This window comes from Delphinus delphis, chromosome 11, assembly GCF_949987515.2.
Source record: "Delphinus delphis chromosome 11, mDelDel1.2, whole genome shotgun sequence".
In the NCBI taxonomy this organism is placed as follows: domain Eukaryota; kingdom Metazoa; phylum Chordata; class Mammalia; order Artiodactyla; family Delphinidae; genus Delphinus; species Delphinus delphis.
This window is the reverse complement of record NC_082693.1, coordinates 43,498,717-43,521,686: the sequence shown is the minus strand read 5'-3', so window position 1 is coordinate 43,521,686 and position 22,970 is coordinate 43,498,717. Positions and strand designations below refer to the sequence as shown.

The following is a 22,970-nucleotide window of genomic DNA, read 5'->3' as shown; positions in this document are numbered from 1 at the left end:
CATGGTAAAAAGAGATCCAGCTGTAGTTATAGCCATACATTTTTTGGGAAAAAAAGAATGAATACGCGAAAGTCAGTCACAGTTACTTAGCACATCAGAGGTGTGTCTTGTACAATAAATATTATGATACATATTTATAAGTAAATGACACAGAGAAGGAAACAGAATTAGGACCAGGAAAGAAAGATAGGAAATAACTTGAATGGTGCAACAACAAAGAAGAAAAAATATTAGGAAATATTGGAGAGATAAGGAGAGGTATTGTCAAGGATGCTGAATGCTGGTCAGAGGTGAAAGTGATAGAGGAATGGGAAAAAATTCTAGAGTCTAGTAAGTCTTCTTGGAACTGAAAGCCAATAAATTGAAGACATCTCCAGGATGTGACAGATTTTGGAAAACCTTCGGAAAGCAATCATTTATTTACAAAAAGAAATACTTTGAATTGGTTTGAGCATGAAAACAAAATATTAAGAAGTCAAGGGCTTCCCTGGTGGCGCAGTGGTTGAGAATCTGCCTGCCAATGCAGAGGACACGGGTTCGAGCCCTGCTCTGGGAAGATCCCACATGCCGCGGAGCGACTAGGCCTGTGAGCCACACTACTGAGCTGCGCGTCTGGAGCCTGTGCTCCGCAACAAGAGAGGCCGCGACAGTGAGAGGCCCATACACCATGATGAGATGAAGAGTGGCCCCCGCTCGCCGCAACTAGAGAAAGCCCTTGCACAGCAACGAAGACCCAACACAGCCAAAAATAAATAAATAAAATTTAAAAAAGAAAAGAAACGAAAAGAAACTTGCTTAAAAAAAAAAAAAAGAAGTCAACACAGAGAAACAGTTGCTTACAATGGTGCAGTATTTGAAAACAAGCTTCTGGGGAATTTACCAGAGTGTGAAAGAGTTACGAAAACAGATCCACTCTGGCTTAGAGCCCTCTCAAGGGTGTGATGGGGCTGTAAGCATCTTCTCTGAGATAATTTTCGGGAGAGAGCCTTACCATTTTTAGACACCTCTCCTCCTGGAGACAGAAGCTTTATGTGAGGCAGTGGGGTTATTTGAGGCAGTTATATGGTTAGAAGACTTTCCTATACACACATCCTTAAATGAGCTGTACCTTCCCCTTAACAGGAAAAGATCTCCTGTTGTCTTGCAAAGAACACAGCAGCTGTGTGATGGGACGGGCTCCCTAGTGGTGAGCTCTGGGGACCGCAGATATTTTCTTCTACAGTCAGTCTGCAGAGCTAAAGAGCAGAGGATGTGGCCAGGATAGGAGGAGGGGACTGTACATATGTGAGTGTACGTGTGTGTGTGTTTTCTCATTTCCGCTTCCCCTTTCAAGCTGGCAACAGCATTTTAATGAAGACAGAGAGAAAGATACAATATGCAATATGATACCTTTTCCCTTTCCTCACCTCCATCCCAGCCGGGAGGTGCTGTGCCCAGCTCTGAGAACTGCTTTGCCTCAAACTCAGCTCTTTACCAGCGAACAGGTGAGTACAACTTCCACCTCAATTTTAAGACTGTACTGATTTAGGATGGTGCTGGGGGATAGGAGGAAACAAGTCAGAGAAAAATCAGGCTGCCAAAAAAATGGAAATGTCAGGAGAAAAGCTCCCACATCCCTGACTTCAACCTTAAAAAATACATCACTGCGCCTCTTGGAACAAGGTCTCTTTATTTTTTTTTTCCTTCCTATTATCAGAGAGGTACTCTTGCTAGGGTCACAGAACATGGGTTCCTTCGACGGCCTGAATTAATATTTAGGAATTTTTCATCTTTCTCATCTGAGAAGTTCCTCTCTGTGTCTTGCTGTCCTCACTTTTGCTGCATTTCAATCTGATTCTCACTTGGAAAAGTTCTCAAGGAGAAAAGTTCGTTAGCTTCATCTGGGTCCCATTCTAGCATCCATAACTCTGACTCTCGGGAATACCTAGCCAGAATGAATTTTGCTTTTTGTGGGTATGACCACTTTCTTCAAAAGCTGTAGAAGAAAGTTGTTGAGGAGATAACTATAGCAACATATACTAGGGTGAAAGGGGAGGGAGAATTTATACAACTGGACGACACCGGGCCAAATTTACTGGAAGGCTCAAGATCAATAACCCCCTGTCAGGTTTAGTGCTCAAGCCGTACATCTCAGAGATGGATCGATGAATCTATTGACCGCTTAATGACCTGTGTAATCCTGAGGAGGGATGGGGTCTGCTCCTCCAACACACCTGGTCTCAGTGGTAGCCAGGCTGAGCATGTCACCACCTGCATGAGTTTGGGGGAAGGTAGAGGAGTGGAAAGATCCTCTACGCTGGGGTTTTCCCGTGCCCTCCTTGCTACTGAACCCACCAGTGGTTGGAGGAGCAGAGGTGTGTCCCCAGTGTAGAACAAGGACACGATGAAAGAGCCCCCCAGAATTGATAAGACCCCAAGTGTTTGGAAGAGATCCCCAGTGACTCTGTCTACCGCAAATAGCCCTAAATAGAGAGGCAAGGGAACTTTCTAGACAGTACACAGCAGCACCCAGGATAGGAGGTTGGAGGTTGCAGACTTTCGACCTGTGTGTCCAATCTTGAGTTATTAGGCTTGAGTGATTAGAGCTAAAGATCTGGTCTAATTTTCATGTAACTTGAAACATTATTAGGAATAAAGTAAGATAGGTTTATTATCTATCTCTGCTGAGACTATCAGAGATAACAAGCTAAAGCTATCACAAGAGAGATAGAAAGAGATCTTACAAATGATTTTTTCTTCATGTGCATCCCAAGGAAACTCTTTACAACCATACTAAAGACACTTTCTCATAACTCCTTTGCTCTGCTGAAACTTAGATGGAGTCCAGTGATTAAGCATAATGTAGTAACCATGGAGACCCAATACCATCATTTGGTTAATGATTCATATTCTGTTAGAAAATGGAGAGGAAGTTTGGTCCCAGCCCAGGTCATGATTCACACAGTAAGAGGAAATGATCAGACATCTATCTCCACTTGATAACTGCCAACTGTTCTGTTTACAGCCTAAAGGACAAGACAAAGGTGGGTATTCCAGTACCCACAGTACTGTGTGCCCGGCCCATACACGGGCCTACTGCAAAAAGGCTTAAACACAGATTTTGAGAAGAAGAAAAGAGGGTGTAGATATTGTGAAAGAAAAAGAGGGAAGAATAAACATGAGCATCGGAGGGACAGAGCTTCGTTACCAAGGAAATGAGACTGAAGAATTAAAGATAGGAATTCACAGAACTAACTCAAGATCTAGAAGTCTGCTTATTCTCACTCCTGTTTCTAGACTGAACTACCTGTAAACCAGTCCAGGCAAACTGATGTCTCTTATTCTTGATGCCTTGATGATGAAAGAATCTAGTGTCTCCCAACATGGACAGCACGTGATCCCTTTTTTCCAAATGTACAACTTTAATATTTCCTGTAGGAGTTTACAAGGCTCCCATAAAACTCATCCACATCATGGAGGTAGAAGTAAGTAAGAAAGAGGAGAGAAAAAGAGGCTGTAGATGGTCTTTTTTCGGGATTTATTCAGCTAAACTTATTTGTGGGAGGGAGGAGATGAAAAGAGAGAGGAAACGAGTTACGAAAGTGAGTGGGCATTTTTCTTGGTATTATTTATCAAATAGCATCCCTCTTTTCTCCTCAAATCAATTGAACTGCTCCCTTAGACCACAAGAAGTCTCAGGATGCAAAAATGCTGCACTCAGGGTAATTTTTGTTCTGATGTTCTTCCAAATGGCAGTGACATGGGAGAGGGTTAGAGATTAGCAAGACATTGCCTATCTGTGAAGGAGTGTGAGAGCCTGTTGCAGGGGTTGGGGGTATGGAGAATGGGGGGCAGTCAACCTGGCTTGAGGTGGAGTTTGTCCTTGTTGAAAACCGAGAAATTGGCTGTCCTGGGATTTCCCACAACCCCTTGCAAGAGTGGTGATGTCTATCTTGTCTGTGACTGCAGAAAAGATGCATAAGTTGCGGAAGGTCTTACAGGCCCCATCATGGAAACTCCGTTTCCTTTTTCTCTCCTCCCACGCTTGTTTTCACTCTCAGTCCCAGTTCACAGGCACTGCTGGGGTATAGGCACAGTACAGCCAGAAGAGAAGAGAGGTCTGTTTGATACACATCCCGGGAGGAGGCCCAGCGTGCTCAAGAGAAACCTAAGGCTGGGTCTTGGAAACCAAGAGTGAGGAGGAAGGCTGTGTGATATAAAGGAAGAAAGCACACACTTGGGACTCAGAACTTGTGTGTGTCCTGTTGATAACAGTTAATATTCTATGTGACTTAAGATAAGCCTCTCTCTCTCTTTCTGTCTCTCTGTCTCTCTCTCTGTGTCAGTTTCCTTCACTGCAGAATGAGTGATCAGGATTAGATGATCTCTCTGATCGCTTTAGGCATTAAGTAAGAACAGAGGGCCTATTTACCGCTTAGTTTTTATCTCTTCTCGACAGCATCATCCTTCTTTCACCGTCTGGACTTGACGCACACTTCTGTACCCTGCTCTGCCCACTCCTCCTTCCTTCTTTCCTTATTCCTGAAAATGTTCCAACTTTAGTGAATGGCTTAGACTGAGGGGAAATTAATAACAATAATAACTATATTTATTAAGCAACTCCTTTATACATCAGGGACTTAGTATGCATTATCTGAGTTTTGATTTTGAAACCCCAATAACCCAACAAGTTTGGTACACTGTCTGTTTTACATATGAAGAAACTCGGGTTTAGAGGGGATAAGGATGTCACTGAGGACACATACGCAGTAAGTAGGCAGAACTGTGGTTTCAGACAAGCTTTACTCTGATTGCACAGCCCCACACTCCTTCTACAGTTTTCCTCCTCAAGAGCTGGCCATCCTTCCTAGACCCCTTCAGAGTATCCCCTTGGTGAGACATCTGTAACTAGAGCTCGTATTTTAGATTGGTAGGCCCATATGGTTGCTAAGATATTAAAATACGTTCATATCAAATTATGATAAATATTCATCACTCCAAGACCACTGAGTGCCCATCACTAACCCAGCTACCCCAGCTCTTCCCACAAGACTCCCCAGATGGCACCAAAAACTCAGTGCCAAGCTAGCCACACACTTGAAGGACCCAGTCCCAGGACTGGGACTGGTATGACCTCTGAGTTGCCTGTGCTGCTCCGTAACCATTGCTAAATGTTCTGAATGCCACAACAGTCTACAAGTAATGTGAAATGCCAGGCAGACTCTCTTCTCTGAGCTAGAACCTAGTTGGGCCCTCCCTGGCTGCTAAACCACTCTAAGCTTGAGGAAGGCAAAACTGCCTCATAACCATCTAGTTGGAGTCAAGAAGGAAAACTACACTAATAACCAAACAAAGCAACTCTTCCTTTACTAAGATTGTCACAAAGTCAAGCATAAATTACTTTTGGTTTATCTGCCTCTTCTATGCTAGACTATAAAATGGAGAGTTCATCTAGCATGTGAAATAGAGAATCTACTAACATAGTTTCTTCTTCCTTTATCCTAAATTACATTTATCAGTGACACCTGCATGGTGATCTTAGGTTATTCTCTTACTCCATTATTAGTGGAAAGATGATACAACTAGAGTCAGACTAATGTGAGTTTAAATCTCAGCACCATAAGATCCTAAATATATGACCTTGGACTAGTAACATATCTCTCTGAGCTTCAGATAGCAATAATTAGCTCCAAGGAGATTGTTGGGATTAAGTGAAGTAGTTTGTGGGACAGTTTTTTTGTTTTTTTTAAGATATACTTGACAATGAGACAGTTTTATGGATAAATATAAGGAACTCTATACATCTCAGTTATTATGAGTACCTATTGCTTTGAATTGCCCATGTTTATATAAAGTGAATCTCTGACTACATTCCTTAGAAAAGAGCCTGGAAGTAAGTGATGTTCTCAGTGTAGTAATAATCACATACCCATAAAGGTTTTCTCTGCTAGTAAAGTTACTGCTTCTGCTAATGATTTTAGTTGGAAGATATTCCTTTCAAAGCTCTGAAACAACTCCCTAGTCTTTTTTTTTTTTAAACTAAATTTATTTTGTTTACTTAGTTTTGGCTGCGTTGGGTCTTTGTTGCTGCGTGCGGCCTTTCTCTAGTTGCAGTGAGCGGGGCTACTCTTCTTTACGGTGCGCGGGCTTCTCATTGCGGTGGCTTCTCTTGTTACGGAGCACGGGCTCTAGGCGCTCGGGCTTCAGTAGTTGTGGCTCACAGGCTCAGTAGTTGTGGCTCGCGGGCTCTAGAGCGCAGGCTCCATAGTTGTGGCGCATGGGTTTAGTTGCTCCGTGGCATGTGGGATATGCCCTGACCAGGGATCAGACGTGTGTACCTTGCATTGGCAGGCGGATTCTTAACCACCACGCCACCAGGGAAGTCCCCAGCTCCCTAGTCTTAAACCATTAATGGTGATTCCTCTTGTCTAACTTCAATCACGGCTGCTGCAATTTCTACTTTGAACTATAACATCCTCAGAAAAAGAGAATTCTCTCCTACTGTACTTGGTTGTAGTCAGATTCCAGAGCACACAGATTGTGGAGAAATATTTTGGGAGTAAATCCCTAGAAAAATGTAGGAAAGAAGAAAAGACAGAGGACTGAAGATGATAGCAGAGGGGGAAAGGAGGCTTTGGGGTGGTTCAGGCAAGTAGAAACAGAACCAGCGTGGCATTCGTGTTGTTGTTTTTTTGGGGGTGGGGAGGTGCTTAGTGGGAATGTCAGAGAAAATATATCAGCAGGCATCAGACTTTCATCCCCACAGAAGATAGACTAAATGTAATATTATAATCTAAACCAGCATCAAGAAAAATGGTACTCAGATTCCAGAAGGAACTTTTGACCAGGGAATAAAAACCTACAATGAAAAATTCTGGAAAATATTTTTTTTAGGACAAGAGAAGTTGATAGTTTCAGCTTATAAGTTCAGTCAGATTTGTGTGGCCCTATGTTCTATCAATGAAGGGGTGGCGTGACTATGCCCCAGGCCTTTTTCCTCTTCATTAGAATGTATCCAAAATACATACATTAGGATTTGAGACCATGTGGAAAGTCGGGAACCCCTGGCCTATGATACACACTAGAGGGGGTTAATATTTCAGCAGCAGCGTGACTCTTGGTTCTCTGCAGGTACAGTATCTACTGAGCCCCTTCTGTTGCAATGTACCATACACTGCCCTGAGGTAGGATTTAGGGGACAGGTTACAAGCAATGGTGGATAACGGCCAGAAAGGTAAGCCACTTACGACTTGTTGAATGTGGTCTAGGCGCACGTGCTGGGTGCTAGTGGTGGGCAAGAGAACGGAGATGACTTGAGGAGCCCTTCAAAATGTAGAACGTGTTTGGGCAGAGAGGAAGGTGGCTGAAACTGGGTAAGCTAAAGCAAAGAAGCAGAAAAGTTCAAGAAGTGCTGGGGGTCCTTGAGCTCTCCTGACTGAATCACACTCCTTGGGCTCCTTCTCAGCCTCCCTCATCCAGGCTCACCACCTTCCTTGGTCACTGAAGGTTTTAAGTCCAAGAACCTCATAAGTCAGTGTTAATTTGAAAGGGAATTTGTTAAGTGGCAAGTAACTCCAGAGGCCACTGGGCCGTTTCCTAATTCTTACAGGAAAAACTACACAAATGCATCTTTTGTACAGGTATTATTCCTACAAATATTTCAGACTCAATTGGAATAAATTCATAAACAATGGTATTAGAGGCGAACTTTTACAACATTGAGTCCCACCAATTCGTTTTCTAGAGGTTGAAGTCAATGCCCAAATAGAAAACCTAATTGACTTGCCAGAAGTCAGTTAATTGGACAGAAAGCCTAGAAGAACGCCCAAGACTCCTGACTCCCATCAGTGCTCTTTCCACGGCACCAAACTCCATTGTACATCCAGGTGTGTGTTTTTTGTATGACTCGTTTGGAGGAAATCTCTCCATGCCCTCTGTCTGTCACAAGGACCCTCCATGCTCCCAAAGGTGCCATCTTGACAGCTGTGTGCATTCATCCTTCAGTTCTTTCTGACACTCTCACTGCCGACATGCTTGTCTGATAATCACGTGCCGCTTCCTCCAGATTTCCACAGAGAACACCTGGTGTCTCATCTCCAAGCAGCACAGCGTCCCTCTGTTACCGCTAACCAGACAATTCTACTTCTCCCGCCCTCCAAATACTGCTGTACTTACAGTGTTCCCCCATAATGCCCTGTGAACAGGTCTCTATAACCCACGTGTGGCAGAGATTGGGGAAGATCAGTTAGGTTCTGTTTTAGGCCTCAGGGACATAGCAGTGAACAACCCAGACAAAAATCTCTGTCCTTGTGGAGCTTCTATTTTAATCAGAAGAATAAACAGTAAATTGCATTAACAAATAAAACATAAAGTATGTTAGTGATAAGAACAAGGAAGAAGAAAGTCAAGCAGGGAAGGAGCTCAGTGGAAGCACCTATCATCTGGAGGAAGTGGAAGCCAGGCCTGGCTTCACGGAGAAATTGGTTAAGAGTTGGGCTTTCAGGTTAAGGGTGCCAAAGGCTGAGAGGGAAGAAGAGGGAGGGGAAAAACACGGGGAAAGCCTAGGGTTGAACGGGGGATAAGCATTTTCAGGGGGCAGAGGGGAAATGAGCCTGTGTGAGTCTGGCGTATTTTCAAAGATGTAGGAGGAGTGTGGGATAGATTCACATCACAGAGGATGCTGAAACCAAAGTAGAGGCCTCCATCACTCATCTCAATTAGTGAGATTCTGACACTGTGCTAGGCTGTAACATCCTCATGGAGAAACTGAGCCCAGAGAAAGGGATTGAATTCGCCAGGGCTATACCATTAGTAAGTGGCAGAATAAAGTGTGGGAGTTGAAGGTTCCTTCCTTCTTTCCTTCTTTTTCTCCTTCCTCCCCTCCTTCCTTTCCTCCTTCCTTCCCTTCTTCCTGCCTTCTTCTCTCCCTCCCTCCCTCCCTTCCTTCCTGAATTCCTTTTAAATTCCCCTGATCACCAAATTAGTTCTTCTTGTGACCTGAAGATTTCTTGTGATTTAGGTGAGATTCATTTGCCCTGGAAATTAAAGACAATAGGCAAGTTAGCCTTTGATATTTTCTTCTCCGGACTGACTGACACCAACATGTTAAATATTTTGGATGGAGGTGCAGTACTAGGTAAATGCACACTAACAAGGCTTTTTAGACTCTTTCCCTAAATTCTTCATAGTGGCAGTTTCGTCCTCATGTTATCACCTCATAACAGCTCTGGCCAAAGGACAACAAATTCTCTCTGCTACCCCTCTTTGTGGCTTCACTATACACCACAGACTTCATTCAGTTGTTAATTTCCCCTTAAAGGCACAGGCAGTGGAGAAAGGGCCGGGTGTCCAGGGTTAATAAAGTTTCATAGTGCCAACTGCTGTCTCTCCTTGGGGGAGAGACATGCCTTAGGCTGGACCTGCAGTAAAAGAATTTAGATCAGACGGCAGTAATCATGTACTATTTTTCTCTGGGTATGTTTTGTCTGTCACAAGCAGAAACGTCCAAAAGAATTTTATTGCCCTAGGAATGCATTTTATGTTCAGGACTTTCTTTTCAAAAATAGGTATTTTAGTGCCTACATTGTTGAATGCTTCACTGATGATTTTGTTTTTGAGTGTCTGAGAAGCAGAAGTCTCTGGAAACTGGCACTCTTCTTATTTATTTCCCCCTTTTATTTTTCCTTACTCCAGCAGTTAAAGGTGTAGCCATGAGGATGAAGCGTTTATGGCAGCTCCAGTGACAAGGGCTGGTCCCACCTCCACCTGTTCACTGTGGGGACTGTGAGTGCAGCTGGTGGGGAAGAGGCAGGAGGACAGAGTATAAGCCAATGACTGTACATTAGCCTCAAGTCTTTTTACGCTCTATTTGGACAATCGAATGATTCATCCTCTCTGTCTTCCTCTTTGAATCAGTGGCTCGTGCCATCAGAATATATCTCTTGGAAGAATACAGAGGTGTTGATTAGGCAGTGTTAAATGAAGTATTAGCACACTGATGAACTGGACAAGTAACTCAGAGCCATGGAGAAACCCAAGCTGACGAATTAGAAAGTGATGATCCTGAAAGTGGTAACTGCTAATTGCTTCAGGCAATGTCTCCTTGTTGTTTTTATTATGGGGTTCTCCCCACCCTCATCCCTACTGCCCCCAGAGAAATCCTATGCTAGATAGGAAACAAAACAAGCCCAGAATGACTGTAGTTAGACTGACATCCTGGTTGTGAGACCTTAGAAAATCCGTTTAACCTTTGAGATCTGAGACTTCATGTATCTTTATGAGGAGCAAATAAAGTGAAATTTACACATTGCAAATTTAAAGATATTTTAATTACAATGGAAGATTCTGGGAGACAAAATTCTTAAGAACTAAAGAAAATGTTTTCTAATACAGCATTTCACCTATCATGAGAAGTAGCAACTCTCAAGTCAGAAGCGCTTTCTCAGTGTCCCTTAAATCATATGATATTTCCAGTTTCCAAACTTGGAAGACCTGGTGTTTAGATTGCTCAGCGCATTCCTTTCTTTGGAAGATGGAGGAGGAACCAGACATCTCCTCCCTCCTCCGGAACGGGCAGAGGGTTACGCTCCTTTCTGCAGAGCTGGGAAGATGTGGGGACAGCCCTGGGAGTGGTGATTACTGACCAGGGATGAGGCAGCAGCACTGTGTTCCAACTCACAGGACAGCATCCCTGTGGCGGGAGGCCCTGAAGTCTGAACCAGCGCCATGGAGGGCTCTGTGCTGAGCCCCACATCCTGGGAGAGGCGACGGGCCTGGCTCCGACAGAGCCGGCACTGGCAGACCCAGGTCCTGGAAGAGGAGGCTGCCGCAGCCCTGCAGGGTGTCCCGGATCCCGAGCCTTCTGGCCTGGATGATGTTTTCCAGGAAGGTAAGAGGCCATTAGACATCAAACAGACTTGCACGTTCTCTTGTGATATGGAAAACGTGCCAGATGCCCAGGTCTGCAGTGCGGGCAGCGGGTCCTGGGTTTAGGCTAGCCCCCACCACCACCACCACCACAAGGCTTATTTTGACTGGGTTAAATGAGTTTAAGGGAAGATGAGTATAGTAATATGAGGCATGAATTATGTGAGAAAGAAACAGCATAAGATTAGGAAAAAGGAAGAGGCACACTTTTGCCTCGTCCTGAGCAGCTATCTGTGAGGATCCGAGGCCAGGGTTCTCTATGAATGTTTGGAGTGTTTCTGTGTCTGTGTAACAAGGTTACACGCAATCTGGGTGCCTGGACTCTGGCTGCAACTCAGCTGTGTGACGTGACCTTTGGCAAGTCACTCACCGCTCTAGGACATGCTTGTCTAATTGAAGTATTAGTACCTGAAATAGTAATAGTACCTTTTCCACATGCCTCTCAGAGCTTCTTTTAGGTTCCAATGACGCTGCAGACATAAGAGTAAAAAGTAAAAAATAAATTTAAAAATAAATCTTATGTAAGTGAACCTACCCTCGCTTATTTGGTAGGAAACAAAAAGCACAAACGCAAAATTGTGCTTTTTATTTTCTTTTTCTCTTTTCCTTTTTTTTTGAAGAGAAGGATCTATTCCTGTTCCCAAACCTTGGGGTATTTTCCAAGTTTCTGGGAGAAAGGGGGCACAGAGGCAGAGAGAGAAGAAATATCCGTTATTTATTTATTTATTTTTTTCGGTACGCGGGCCTCTCACTGTTGTGGCCTCTCCCGTTGTGGAGCACAGGCTCCGGACGCGCAGGCTCAGCGGCCATGGCTCACGGGCCCAGCCGCTCTGCGGCATGTGGGATCTTCCCGGACCGGGGCACGAACCCCTGTCCCCTGCATCGGCAGGCGGACTCTCAACCACTGCGCCACCAGGGAAGCCCTATCCACTATTTTTATACACGGGTATATTCCTCTTTTATCTTAAAGAAAAGTTTTATGGGAACAAAAAGGAGTCATGAGGTGGCTTATATAATGATGTTTGTGGAATGGGGTGAATTTCAGGGAGGAAATCTGATTTCCTTCAGTTTCCACGGTGATCTGATGTCTGGCTTTTCTAGGGAATCCAATCAACAAGATTGAAGACTGGCTGCAGGATTGTGGGTAAGTGCTGGCGAGGCAGCTGGACTGAGCGTGGTTGATGGTTGGGTGTGTTAACAGGCTCTGACTCTTGAGAACTCAGAGCTCAGGGACATGAATTTTAATTGGGCGTAATGATTAGAAGTGAGGTTGAAATAAGGGAGAGGGGATTGTAAAGATTTGGGGTGGGTGTGGGGATTGGGGCTATGAATCGAGTGCATCTCTGGGCTGAGACTAAGTTAGGGTGAGGATCTGGAAGTACAGGCTGGACCTGGTCTAAAACTAAGAAGGATGGAAATGGCTAGCCACAGGGGAGAGCTGGGCTAAATTCCAGATTCCTGCTCCATTGCTTTTCCCTTCAGACTGGAGTTTTACACTGTGTAACAAAAGAGGACTTAGAAACCTAATTGTTCTTATGGTCAGAGTATTTCTTCATTATGAATCATTATGTTGTTTATTTCTACTGAAGAACACAGGAAGAGGGGCTAAGGGTTTACCCCAGTCATTCAAAGCAGTGACGAATTGGAGCAGGTACTTCAAGGCAAAATGTAGTACCTCTTTCCTGAGAAACACTTTAAAATTTGAAACCCTACACGCCCTCTGCCTGTACCATTTTAGGTTCAGTCTACCCAGACCCGGAGGGAAAGCTTCTGTGACCTATTTAAGTGTGATCATTTGTGTGATAATGAATTCTCAGAACTTATAACTCCCTCCTACTCTTTATTTCCTCTTCAGAAATGTTTCAAGCTGTATATAGCCTTTCATCTAAACTTGTTTATTAACATATGAATAAACCCATCCTGGCTTATTTGGTAGGAAATAAATAACACTGTATAATCCAAGGTTGTTTATTTTAACTCTGCCCTGGGAGGTAAGGCAAGGAAGAATTTATCTTGTGTTTTTGTTGTGTACAAAACATGTTGTCTTTATTGTCATAATCTGGTTCAGAATTTCAAAGTTTATTAAGGGTAATCAAAATATAGGGAAGTAAATGGATGGTGGTAATGTTTGCAGGTTTGGGTGTGTGAGAACTGTCCTAGGATTTAAAATGCTTCTCCAGATACGTACAGGAGAACCAGTGGGCTCAGTTACTGTCTTTATCCCATTAACTATTCTACAGTCTTATAATTCAAGTCAATAATTAATTACTGACCGTGCGTTTGCTAACTGTCTGATTGTCTAAATGGCCTAGAGGGGTGCCAAGTAGTTTAAAATATGCTCCTTGACCACAAACATACTACATTCTAGTTGAAAAGAATACATTCCCAGAAATACAAGATTGTAAATTCCAGAAATCACCTTTCCCTACCTATATTCTACCAGGATAAACCCTGAACCAAAATTTATGATGAAAAAGTAGTCTGGTGAGTGAAAGGCCTCCAAGATTTGAGCCTAATTCTTGTGCTAAGCATCTGTATAACCAGTGTAAGCAAACAACTGAAATTCTATCTCAGACTCCTCTTCTGTAAAGTGGAGAGCTAGAATAATAAAGTTCCAAAAGATTCTTGTGAGATTTAAATGATCTATGTGTACAAGTGCTTTATACTTTGTAGTAGTATGTGAGTGGTGAGTGTCAGGGAGGAAAGAATTTTCCTCTACCCGTCTTTCTAGGTCCTTCTTTAATTCTTTAATCTGAGAATTAAATTGACATGAGACAGATTAACAGGAGAAAATCAAACAAAAGTTTAAACATGTATCCATGGGAGACACCCCAGAGAACTGAGTAACTCACCCAAATGGTGAAACCCTCCCCTTAAATACCATCCTCAGCTAAAGACAGAAGATGATATTGGGGATAGTGGTTTGGGACTTCAAAGGGGAGGAAGGCAATTCACACGGAGATGAAAAAGCAAATGTTTGGTAAACAGACATTTACTGGACTATGTAAAGACAATGGGATACTAAGCAGACTCTGATTTCCAACACACCTAGTTCATATTCTCTAGTGAGATCTCTATTCCTGTTACAGTCCCTCTATCCAAATTCTTTAGGCAGCTAAGGCAGAAGGTCAAAGTTTCTTCCTGAGTCTTTTGAGCCTTGGTTGTCTTCAGCTTGAAATAATCCACATGCCAAAGAGACATTTCAGGGTGGCAAAGTTTGCTCCCCTACATGAAGTTTATAAAGATGAGTTTTATGCTACTTTAAAATTTCACAAAATAAGTCCATCTATCTATTTACCTGGCATCTATCTGTATCCTTTTATTTATCGGAAAAGTGTGTCCAGATAGGATGCATATCAACTTTAGGACAGTGATTACCTCTAGGAAGGAAGAAAGTTAGGAAGGAATGGGAGTAAAACTTCTCCTGAAAATATCTAACTATCTGAGGGCCAGTTCTGTCAGTTTTCCCAGAGCGCAAAAGTGCCTTCTCCTGATCCTTGCCCTGAAATTCCTTCAAGGTGTATTGTAGGTCAGCGATTGCAGTGGCTAATGACTTGATTCTTGTAGAACTGGATGGTGGGCAACATTCTTCATTTTACAATCCCTTCCCTTTCAGTCTTAATTTCGACCAAGCTTTGAGAGGCATTTCATGACCAGTTTGTCCCATGGCACTAGGAATGCTTATTCCCAGGTCAGGTGAAGACTTCTTTGATAGGCCACTCAATGTACTATTACTGGACTAGGCCTTGTTAACAGTAGCCGAAAGCCTCTGGACCACCTGTCTTACTGGTCTGTTATGGTCCAGGAAATTGTTTCCTCTTGCTGTTTCTTCCTATATCTAGACTTACACTATCACTGATCTTATAGAACTACATATTTGATCAATCTTTTCAAGTCACCTAATCATCATTAATTTGATCTGAAGCTCAGTCACACATACGGTAATGCAAGAAAAAATAATCTTTAAAAATAAGATTACAAGTAATGTAGCTAGTAACATTAATAGGTCATAAGTAAGTATTGAAGCTAAGAAATTCTATTAGGTGCTGCCCTGTATCTCCGCAGGTCATCTGACCAGTCTGTTCTGCACCAGTCCCTATCTTTAAGGGAAATGACATATTGGAATTGTACATAAAGTTCACCAAAGATGTCTGCACGTACAAGGCGAGAGGTGGGTCATCACGACCCCATACGTAGGATTGAGAAAGAAATATCATCTAGGGCGTTACATGGCTGGTGCCAGAAGAAGAAAAATTGATCTCTACGGTCGAGCAGATATTTCTGCCATTGCAGAGGTCTGGTTAATGCATAATGCAGGTGCACAGTGCACACCAGAGGGGAGGAAGGAGGCCAAAATGGGCAGAAAAAAAATTTTTGTCTTGCCTTAAAATGAATTTTTATTTCATCAGTCTCTGCAGGCAAAATCTATGGAAATTTCTGGAAGAAGCTAAAAATAGCTACATGCTTCTTCTCACAGTCCAATCCTCCTCCCTACTCTTTGTTTATGAATGGGGTATACAGGAAGAGCAGTAGCTTGGCTCTTCTACGTCAGACTTGAAATGATGCTAAGGGACCTTTCAGCGCAAATGCGGAGAGGAGCAGCTATGGATCTAGTCTCTAGTCATAGATTTTATGTCCTAAGCGATAACTCATGAAAGGCCTGGGACTTGGATGAGGGACATGAAATTTCAAACCACCATGCTCAGAGGAGCTGAGCATGGATCAACAGATCCAGGCCTATGTCCATACTTCTGTGGTGTATTCCACATACACACAGAAAAGCATACCATCACAAGGGTCAGCCTGAGCTGGTCCTCATATAGAGACTATGGACATGCCTGGTAGGGCACAGCTAGAAAACAGAAATGAAAGATGCACACCCAACAAATATTGTGTTACTAAATTTTGCTTTGGGCAAATAAGGAATTTTATCAGTGGTATTTTTTAATGTAAATTTTATTGAAGTATAGCATACATATCAGTAGCATTTTTCTTTTTAATATAAATTGTCGTGCAACTCAATGGATGTAAATTTCAGCTAGGCTAGATGAATAAATTCTAGCGACCTGCTGTACAACATAGTGCCTATAGCTAACAATATGGTATTGTGCACTTCAAAATTTGTTAAGAGGGTAAATCTCATATTAAGTGTTCTTACTTCCAAAAAAAAAAAAATCAAAGGGAAATAAGGATACTCTGGGAGTTGTTGGATGTGTCTGTTAGTTCGATGGGTGATGGATGGTATCACCAGTGTTTACCTATGTCCAAGCTCATCAAGTTGCACACATTAAATATGTGCAGTTCCTTGTGTATCAATTATACCTAAATAAAGCTGTATGTAAATATAAATATACATATGTATACATATAAATATAAAATAATAGCAATATAAATTGTGTTGAAGTATAAAGTATTTACTGAAAAATAAACGAGTCTTAAATATACGGTTCGATGAATTTTCTCAAAGGGAATATAGTGATGAAATCTGAAATAGAACATCACCAGCACTCCAGAAGCTCCTTCTGTCCCCTTCTGTTCACTGCCCTGCTTCCAAGGGTAACCAGTACCCTGACTTGTAGCATCAAAGATAAATTTTGTACTTTTTAAACTTTACATAAATCGAACCATACAATATGCACTGTATTATGTGTCCTTTTTTTTGTTCAGCATTATGTTTGTGATGTTCATCCATGTGTTTGCATCCAGCAATAGCTCATTCTTTTCCATTGTTGTGTAGCATTGTCTATTGATCGTGCAATTTATCCGTTTTACAATAACTAGAGATTTGGAGGTCTGCCAATTCTGAGTTATTATAAACATTGTTTCTTTTGGTGAACGTATACAGGCATTTCCATTGATTGCATACCTAGAAGTGTAACAGTAGTGTGTTTTATTGTAGTTATAGTAATTGTAGGCTTTAGTAGTCGCATTACTGTGTAGCTACAGCACAAGCATTAAATGCAACAGTAGATCTCAGCATTCTAGTAGTTGACTATATTGTTATCATAATGTTTTTTAATAGTAATAGGAAATATTAATTTATACTAATATTTGTAATGTTATATATACACTGACACGTTTGTAGTATTATAATATATATCTTTATGTAATTATATATTAGGAAGAGAAGTATGTATTTGTAGTTCTAGTTGTGTTTATTAGTTACCCATTCTTAATTACCTTGAGTATCATTCCACATTTTATAGCATATATTGATGTACAGTTTTTCTCATGAGGACATGTAAAAATCCAGATTTTAGACAATATTGTTGATCTTTTCACTATTGAAAGGAAAGTACCAGCAAAAGATGTCTATATATGTAGGGATTTATTTTGTAAAATTAAACACAGCTCGTTCTACAGACGTTGAGTCTGTAAGCCCATTTTCATTAATAAACATTTCGTGAACTGATACTCCAATAGCCTGAGAGGTGCCTAGATCTCTGGAGACTGATAAAGGAGAAGGCTCGTTTAAGACCAGCTCCAATGGATGCTCTCCAGTCAGTTTCCCTGTTAACTCACTTGAACAACTCTTCTCTATTCCAGCCTCCATTTGAGATTACATTCAAAGCATCATGTGCAACTTCCATTTTTAAAACTTTCAGGAAAGCCAACTATAAAACTCACAACATGTCGGTGTTGGAAGTGAACTTAGATAATGATAATATCTAGGCATCTAAATCCCCTTACTTAATATTTGGGAGCATAGCAGCAGCCAGGAGCCAGGACTGGAGTCCAGGTGCTCCAGTCCCTGTTCAAAGCTTTTTCACAGACAACTTCAATCACCCGTTTGAGACAGCGAATTTCTTCCTCATTTAAGTTGTTTCTCACTACCATGTATGCTGAATTCCAATTGTTCTTCCTGTGGAGACAGTAAATGTTTGATAAGCCCATATCTCAAAATGTAGAAATGTAATCTCTAACCAAGAGGCAGTTCCTGCTGCTTCCTGAAAGACGTGCTACTCAGCAACAATGGGGCTCAAAGAAAAGGAAGGAGGTGTAGGTAGATAAGATGACCTCCTAAGAGTTTTTTCTTAGTTTCAATATTTGTATTTCTGATGGAAAGTTTATGGCACCCAGACTCCTGCTTCTGTAAATATATTTCTCCAGTTTTGCTTCCGTATCTTTCCTATTTCCTAGCTACTGAAGAATCATTGCTAAACTGACTTGGGACACTGTTATCAGCACAATGGTAGCACAATCTAAAATACAGCACCTTGGCAGTTTATGAAGTTTTATGTGTGTATATATATATATATATATATATATATATATATATGTGTGTGTGTGTGTGTGTGTGTGTGTGTATGTGTGTGTATGTGTGTATCATACTGATAATTTCCTTGGGATGTAAAATTATTTTATGTAAGAAATTGTGTTGTGTGTCTCTATGTTGGCAAGATCTCTAACAACTCTCAAGTCCATTATCTAACAAATCTCAAATCCATTATTCCTGCTTTAACTAATTCTATTTATTATTAATTAGGATGAAAATGAATAAATGTGATGAACAAAAAAAATAAATAAAATAAAATAAAATACAGCACCTTCTGACTACCTCTATGGATTTGTCAGTCAAATCATCACTCTCCATTTTCTTCAACATAAAAGCAATTTAAATACTACTGACTCTCATTGGAAAATTACGTGAACTTGTGGGAAATATTTGAAGAAAAGCCCTTTCGAAAATGTAGTGATTTAAACCTATGAGATTCTTTTTGGTTTTTAGATACTTTGAAGAAGGGTTTTTTGAGGAAGCAGGACAGCCGATCCACAACGGTAAGCAGAGGCTCTGTTCTTTCTCCTCTTGTTCCTCTACCTTAGACAGTGACACGGCTGTGTGTGTGTGTGTGTGCATGTGTGTATGCGTGCGTAAGATGCTATCTTTTCACTGCCTACAGAACACCTATTAGTGGTCATAAGACAGTCCAGGAGGCCCAGAGGATAGAGTAAGTGTTGGGTCAGAACCCACAGGCTGACTAGTCCTCAAAGGTTAGCTCCTGTTAGTGGCTGCTCAGCTAACAACCACTGCTATGGAAAACGAGCTTTATAAAATATGTGTGGATGTAGAGAACAAACGTATGGACACCAAGGGGGAAAAGTGACGGGGGTGTGGTGGTGGGATGAATTGGGAGATTGGGATTGACATATATACACTAATATATATTAAATGGATAACTAATAAGAACTTGCTGTATAAAAAAATAAATAAAATAAAATTCAAAATAAAATAAAATGTGTGTCTACATATGTATGTTTATGTGTGAGTGCATACCCCCATGTGCCAGTTCTTTGGCAGAAGATTGTGTACATGACTATGTGATATAGGGGACAGGTTAATTATAGGTGAGTTTTCTCGTGATTTTTTAAATCAAAATATGAATGTGACTTCTGAGTTAGTATCTGTGTGGCTGGGGTAGTTTTTCAAACATGTGGATGTATGATGTAATTGTGTGGTTGTAGATGTGTATACTAATGTGTGATTGTGTGTGTGTGCGTGTGTGTGTGAGTCCAAGCCTGATTTTCTGCAGCCTTTGCCTTATTATTTGACAGGGTGCCCCAGCCATGGAACCAGCTTTGAAGATGACTTGACCCTCGGAGCAGAAGGTAAGTGGCACAGCTCTCTGAGGTTGGAATTGAGGAAGAGGCTATCTACTGGATGAATTAAGGATAGAATGGAAGGGGAGAACTGCAGAAAGAAGCAGCCCATCCCTGGAGTCTTATCTGCAGAGAAAGAGCCATCTCATATGATCTAATGGAAAACTCAGAAAGTGTCACATGCCCAGAAATACTTCCTCACCAGCCTATCAAGACATCTACTGGTCCATCATTGGAGCTTTCCTTTGGCCCCTGAATATATAAAGTCACCATAAAAGTGGCTGCCCAGACATCTTTGAGATGGTTTTCTGTATAGGAAGCCCCAGGCAGTCTGAGTACTGGGCGTAAGAGAGAGACTCCATTGGAGGAAAATAAGGGCTGGGATAAAGGATGGAGGTACCGCAACCTACCAGTGTCTTCTGGGACCCGTAGAGACTCACGTGGTGAGGCAGGAACACTAGCCTGGGTGCCTGAATGACTCTGTCCTCCTCAGGACAGAGAAACTCTTGTCTGGACACCAGGCATGGTTCAGAAGTTCAGAGGCTCGGGGCCAGTTTTTCTCTGCTATATTTGTCCAGGTCTGTGTTTGATAATCTTCAGATACTTACATAAAGAACAGAGTTCATGGGATTCAGGGGCCTATAGTAGTGGCAGAGGGGAACAGAGGGGGCTGAGTTTTATACTCGGAGGGACAGCTTAGGTGATTTGCATTTTCCCTTCTAACTTTTTCTTTGCCTTTCTGTTCCTTGTCCAGCCACACTGTTGGCCGCCAACAGCAAACTCTTCTCCAGGTAAGTGTTCGGTTGAGCCAGGCTGAACGATGTCTCCTTCAGGACCTACTGAACTGGGGTGGGTGTCAGAGTCCAAGAAATTAAAAACAAAGAGCTGAAGATTCACAATAGAGGGTGAGATTTCCAACTCGGAATGAGACCATAGATTGAGTTTTTACAGTAGATGGTTCAAAGGTACCCAGCATGGAGTGACAGTGCCCAGCAGGGCATGTCTAGGAACCAGGGTGCAGACTGCTCACAAGATTAGTATGACTTCAGCGTTGATCCCTGCAGGAGCTTCCTGGAGACAGCCCGGCCTGGGCAGCTACTGGATCTTGGCTGCAGTTTGGCTTCCAGTAGCATGACTGGTGGGACCAACAAGACTAGTTCAAGGTAGGTGCCAAGTTTGGCAGGGGTGTAAGGGCGGGGAAGATGAGAGGTAGAAGAGAATGGAACTAAGAACCGTTGCCAGTTTTTTTTCTGGGATATACTGCTAGAGCTTTTATGTAGTCACATACTTGACAAGCATAACAATATTTGCTTCAAGAATAGCAGGGATGCAGAGGAATCTGCTGCTCAGAGCTGGATGCTCTGTGTAAAATACAGGTGTCTCCTCCCCTGAACCTTGTACCCCAAGAGGTGTAGTATCGATACCATCACAGTGCCTGGACTTATAAGTACTCAGTAAACAATCAATAAATGTATTAATTGATTGATTGATTAGTTGATTGAGGCAATAAAACATTGATTCATTCAGATAACTTTGTACCCCCAAATGCAGGCCAGGCAATGACTGTGTGGAATTTGAAGATGAAGCAGACAAAGAGTTTGCCCGCAGGAGCCCACCAAGCCTATAGGGTGAACAAAATACACACACAGATAACTTTAAAACAAGATGGAAAGTGATGAAAACTAGTGTGCTATAATCAAAATTGTTTGGAATTTGGAGTCAGAGTTTGAACTTGAGACCTTATTAGCTCTTAACTATCTTTAGTGATATGTCTTTATTGAACCTTAGCCCTGGCAACACCCCAGTTCAGTTAACACAGAATCTCTGGAGATGAGACTCAAATATCTGCATTAAAAGTTTTTTCGAAGTATATTTGATTTAGAATGCTTCAGGTGTACAGAAAAGTGATTCAGATATATATATACACATATATATGTGTGTGTGTGTATATATATATATATTCTTTTTCAGATTCTTTCCCATTATAGGTTATTGCAAGATATTGAGTCTAGTTCCCTGTGCTGCATAGTAGGTCCTTATTGTTTACTGTTTTATATATCGTAGTGTATATGTGTTAATTGCAAACTCCTAATTTATCTCTCCCCATCCTCTGCTATCGCCTTTGGTAACCTTAAGTTTGTTTTCTATGTCTGTGAGTCTATTTCTGTTTTGTAAATAAGTTCATTGGAATCATTTTTTTAGATTCTACATATAAGTGATATCATGTGATAGTTATCTGTCTCTGTCTGACTTACTTCACTTAGTATGATCATTTCTAGATTTATCCATGTTGCTGTAAATGGCATTAGTTCATTCTTTTTTATGGCTGAGCAATATTCCATTGTATATATATATACCACATCTTCTTTATCCATTCATCTGTTGATGGACATTTAAGTTGCTTCCATGTCTTGGCTGTAAATAGTGCTGCTATGAACAATGGAGTGAATGTATCTTTCAAATTAGAGTTTTCATCTTTTCTGGATATGTGTCCAGGAGTAGGATTGCTGGATCATATGGTAACTCTGTTTTTGGTTTTTTTGAGGAATCTCCATACTGTTCTGCATAGTGACTGCCCAATTTACATTCCCATCAACAGTGTAGGAGGGTTCCCTTTGTTCCACACCCTCTCCAGCATTTATTATTTGTAGACATTTTTTTTTTTAATTTGTTTTTGGCTGTGTTGGGTCTTTGTTGCTGCACGTGGGCTTTCTCTAGTTGCAGCGAGCGGGGCTACTCTTCATTGCAGTGCGCAAGCTTCTCATTGCAGTGGCTTCTCTTGTTGTGGAGCACAGGCACTAGGCGCATGGGCTTCAGTAGTTGCAGCATGTGGGCTCAGTAGTTGTGGCTCTTGGGCTCTAGAGTGCAGGCTCGGTAGTTTTGGCTCACGGTCTTAGTTGCTCCACGGCATGTGGGATCTTCCCCTACCAGGGATCAAACACATGTACCCTGCATTGGCAGGCGGATTCTTAACCACTGTGCCACCAGGGAAGCCCTGTAGGCTTTTTGATGATGGCCATTCTGACTGGTGTGAGGTGATACCTCATTGTAGTTTTTTTTTTTTTTTTTTTTTTTTTTTGCGGTACGCAAAAAAAAAAGATACTGCTGTGGCCTCTCCTGTTGAGGAGCACAGGCTCCGGACGCGCAGACTCTGCGGCCATGGCTTACGGGCCCAGCTGCTCCGCGGCATGTGGGATCATCCCGGACCGGGGCACGAACCCGTGTCCCCTGCATCGGCAGGCGGACTCTCAACCACTGCGCCACCAGGGAAGCCCCTCATTGTAGTTTTGATTTCCAATTCTCTGATAATTAGCAATGTTGAGCATCTTTTCATGTGCCTACTGGCCATCTGTATGTTTTCTTTGGGAAAATGTCTATTGAGGTCTTCTGCCCATTTTTTAATTACGTTCTTTGTTTTTTGATATTGAGATGTATGAGCTATTTATACATTTTGGATATCAACCCAT

General features: G+C 42.0%; 1 protein-coding gene across 1 annotated transcript in view; it reads left to right on the top strand.

Annotated features, from left to right (window-relative positions):
- The first annotated feature begins 1,338 nt into the window (after positions 1–1,338).
- The window catches only part of TESPA1 (thymocyte expressed, positive selection associated 1), a 36,268-nt gene continuing 14,636 nt past the window's right edge, over positions 1,339–22,970 (top strand). The window contains exons 1-7 of the mRNA XM_060026267.1: positions 1,339–1,484; positions 10,660–10,867; positions 12,007–12,049; positions 18,635–18,684; positions 19,459–19,512; positions 20,258–20,294; positions 20,568–20,666. Coding sequence (XP_059882250.1) covers positions 10,705–10,867; positions 12,007–12,049; positions 18,635–18,684; positions 19,459–19,512; positions 20,258–20,294; positions 20,568–20,666 — 446 coding nt within the window. The 5' untranslated portion in view covers positions 1,339–1,484; positions 10,660–10,704. The remainder of the gene's footprint in view (positions 1,485–10,659; positions 10,868–12,006; positions 12,050–18,634; positions 18,685–19,458; positions 19,513–20,257; positions 20,295–20,567; positions 20,667–22,970) is intronic.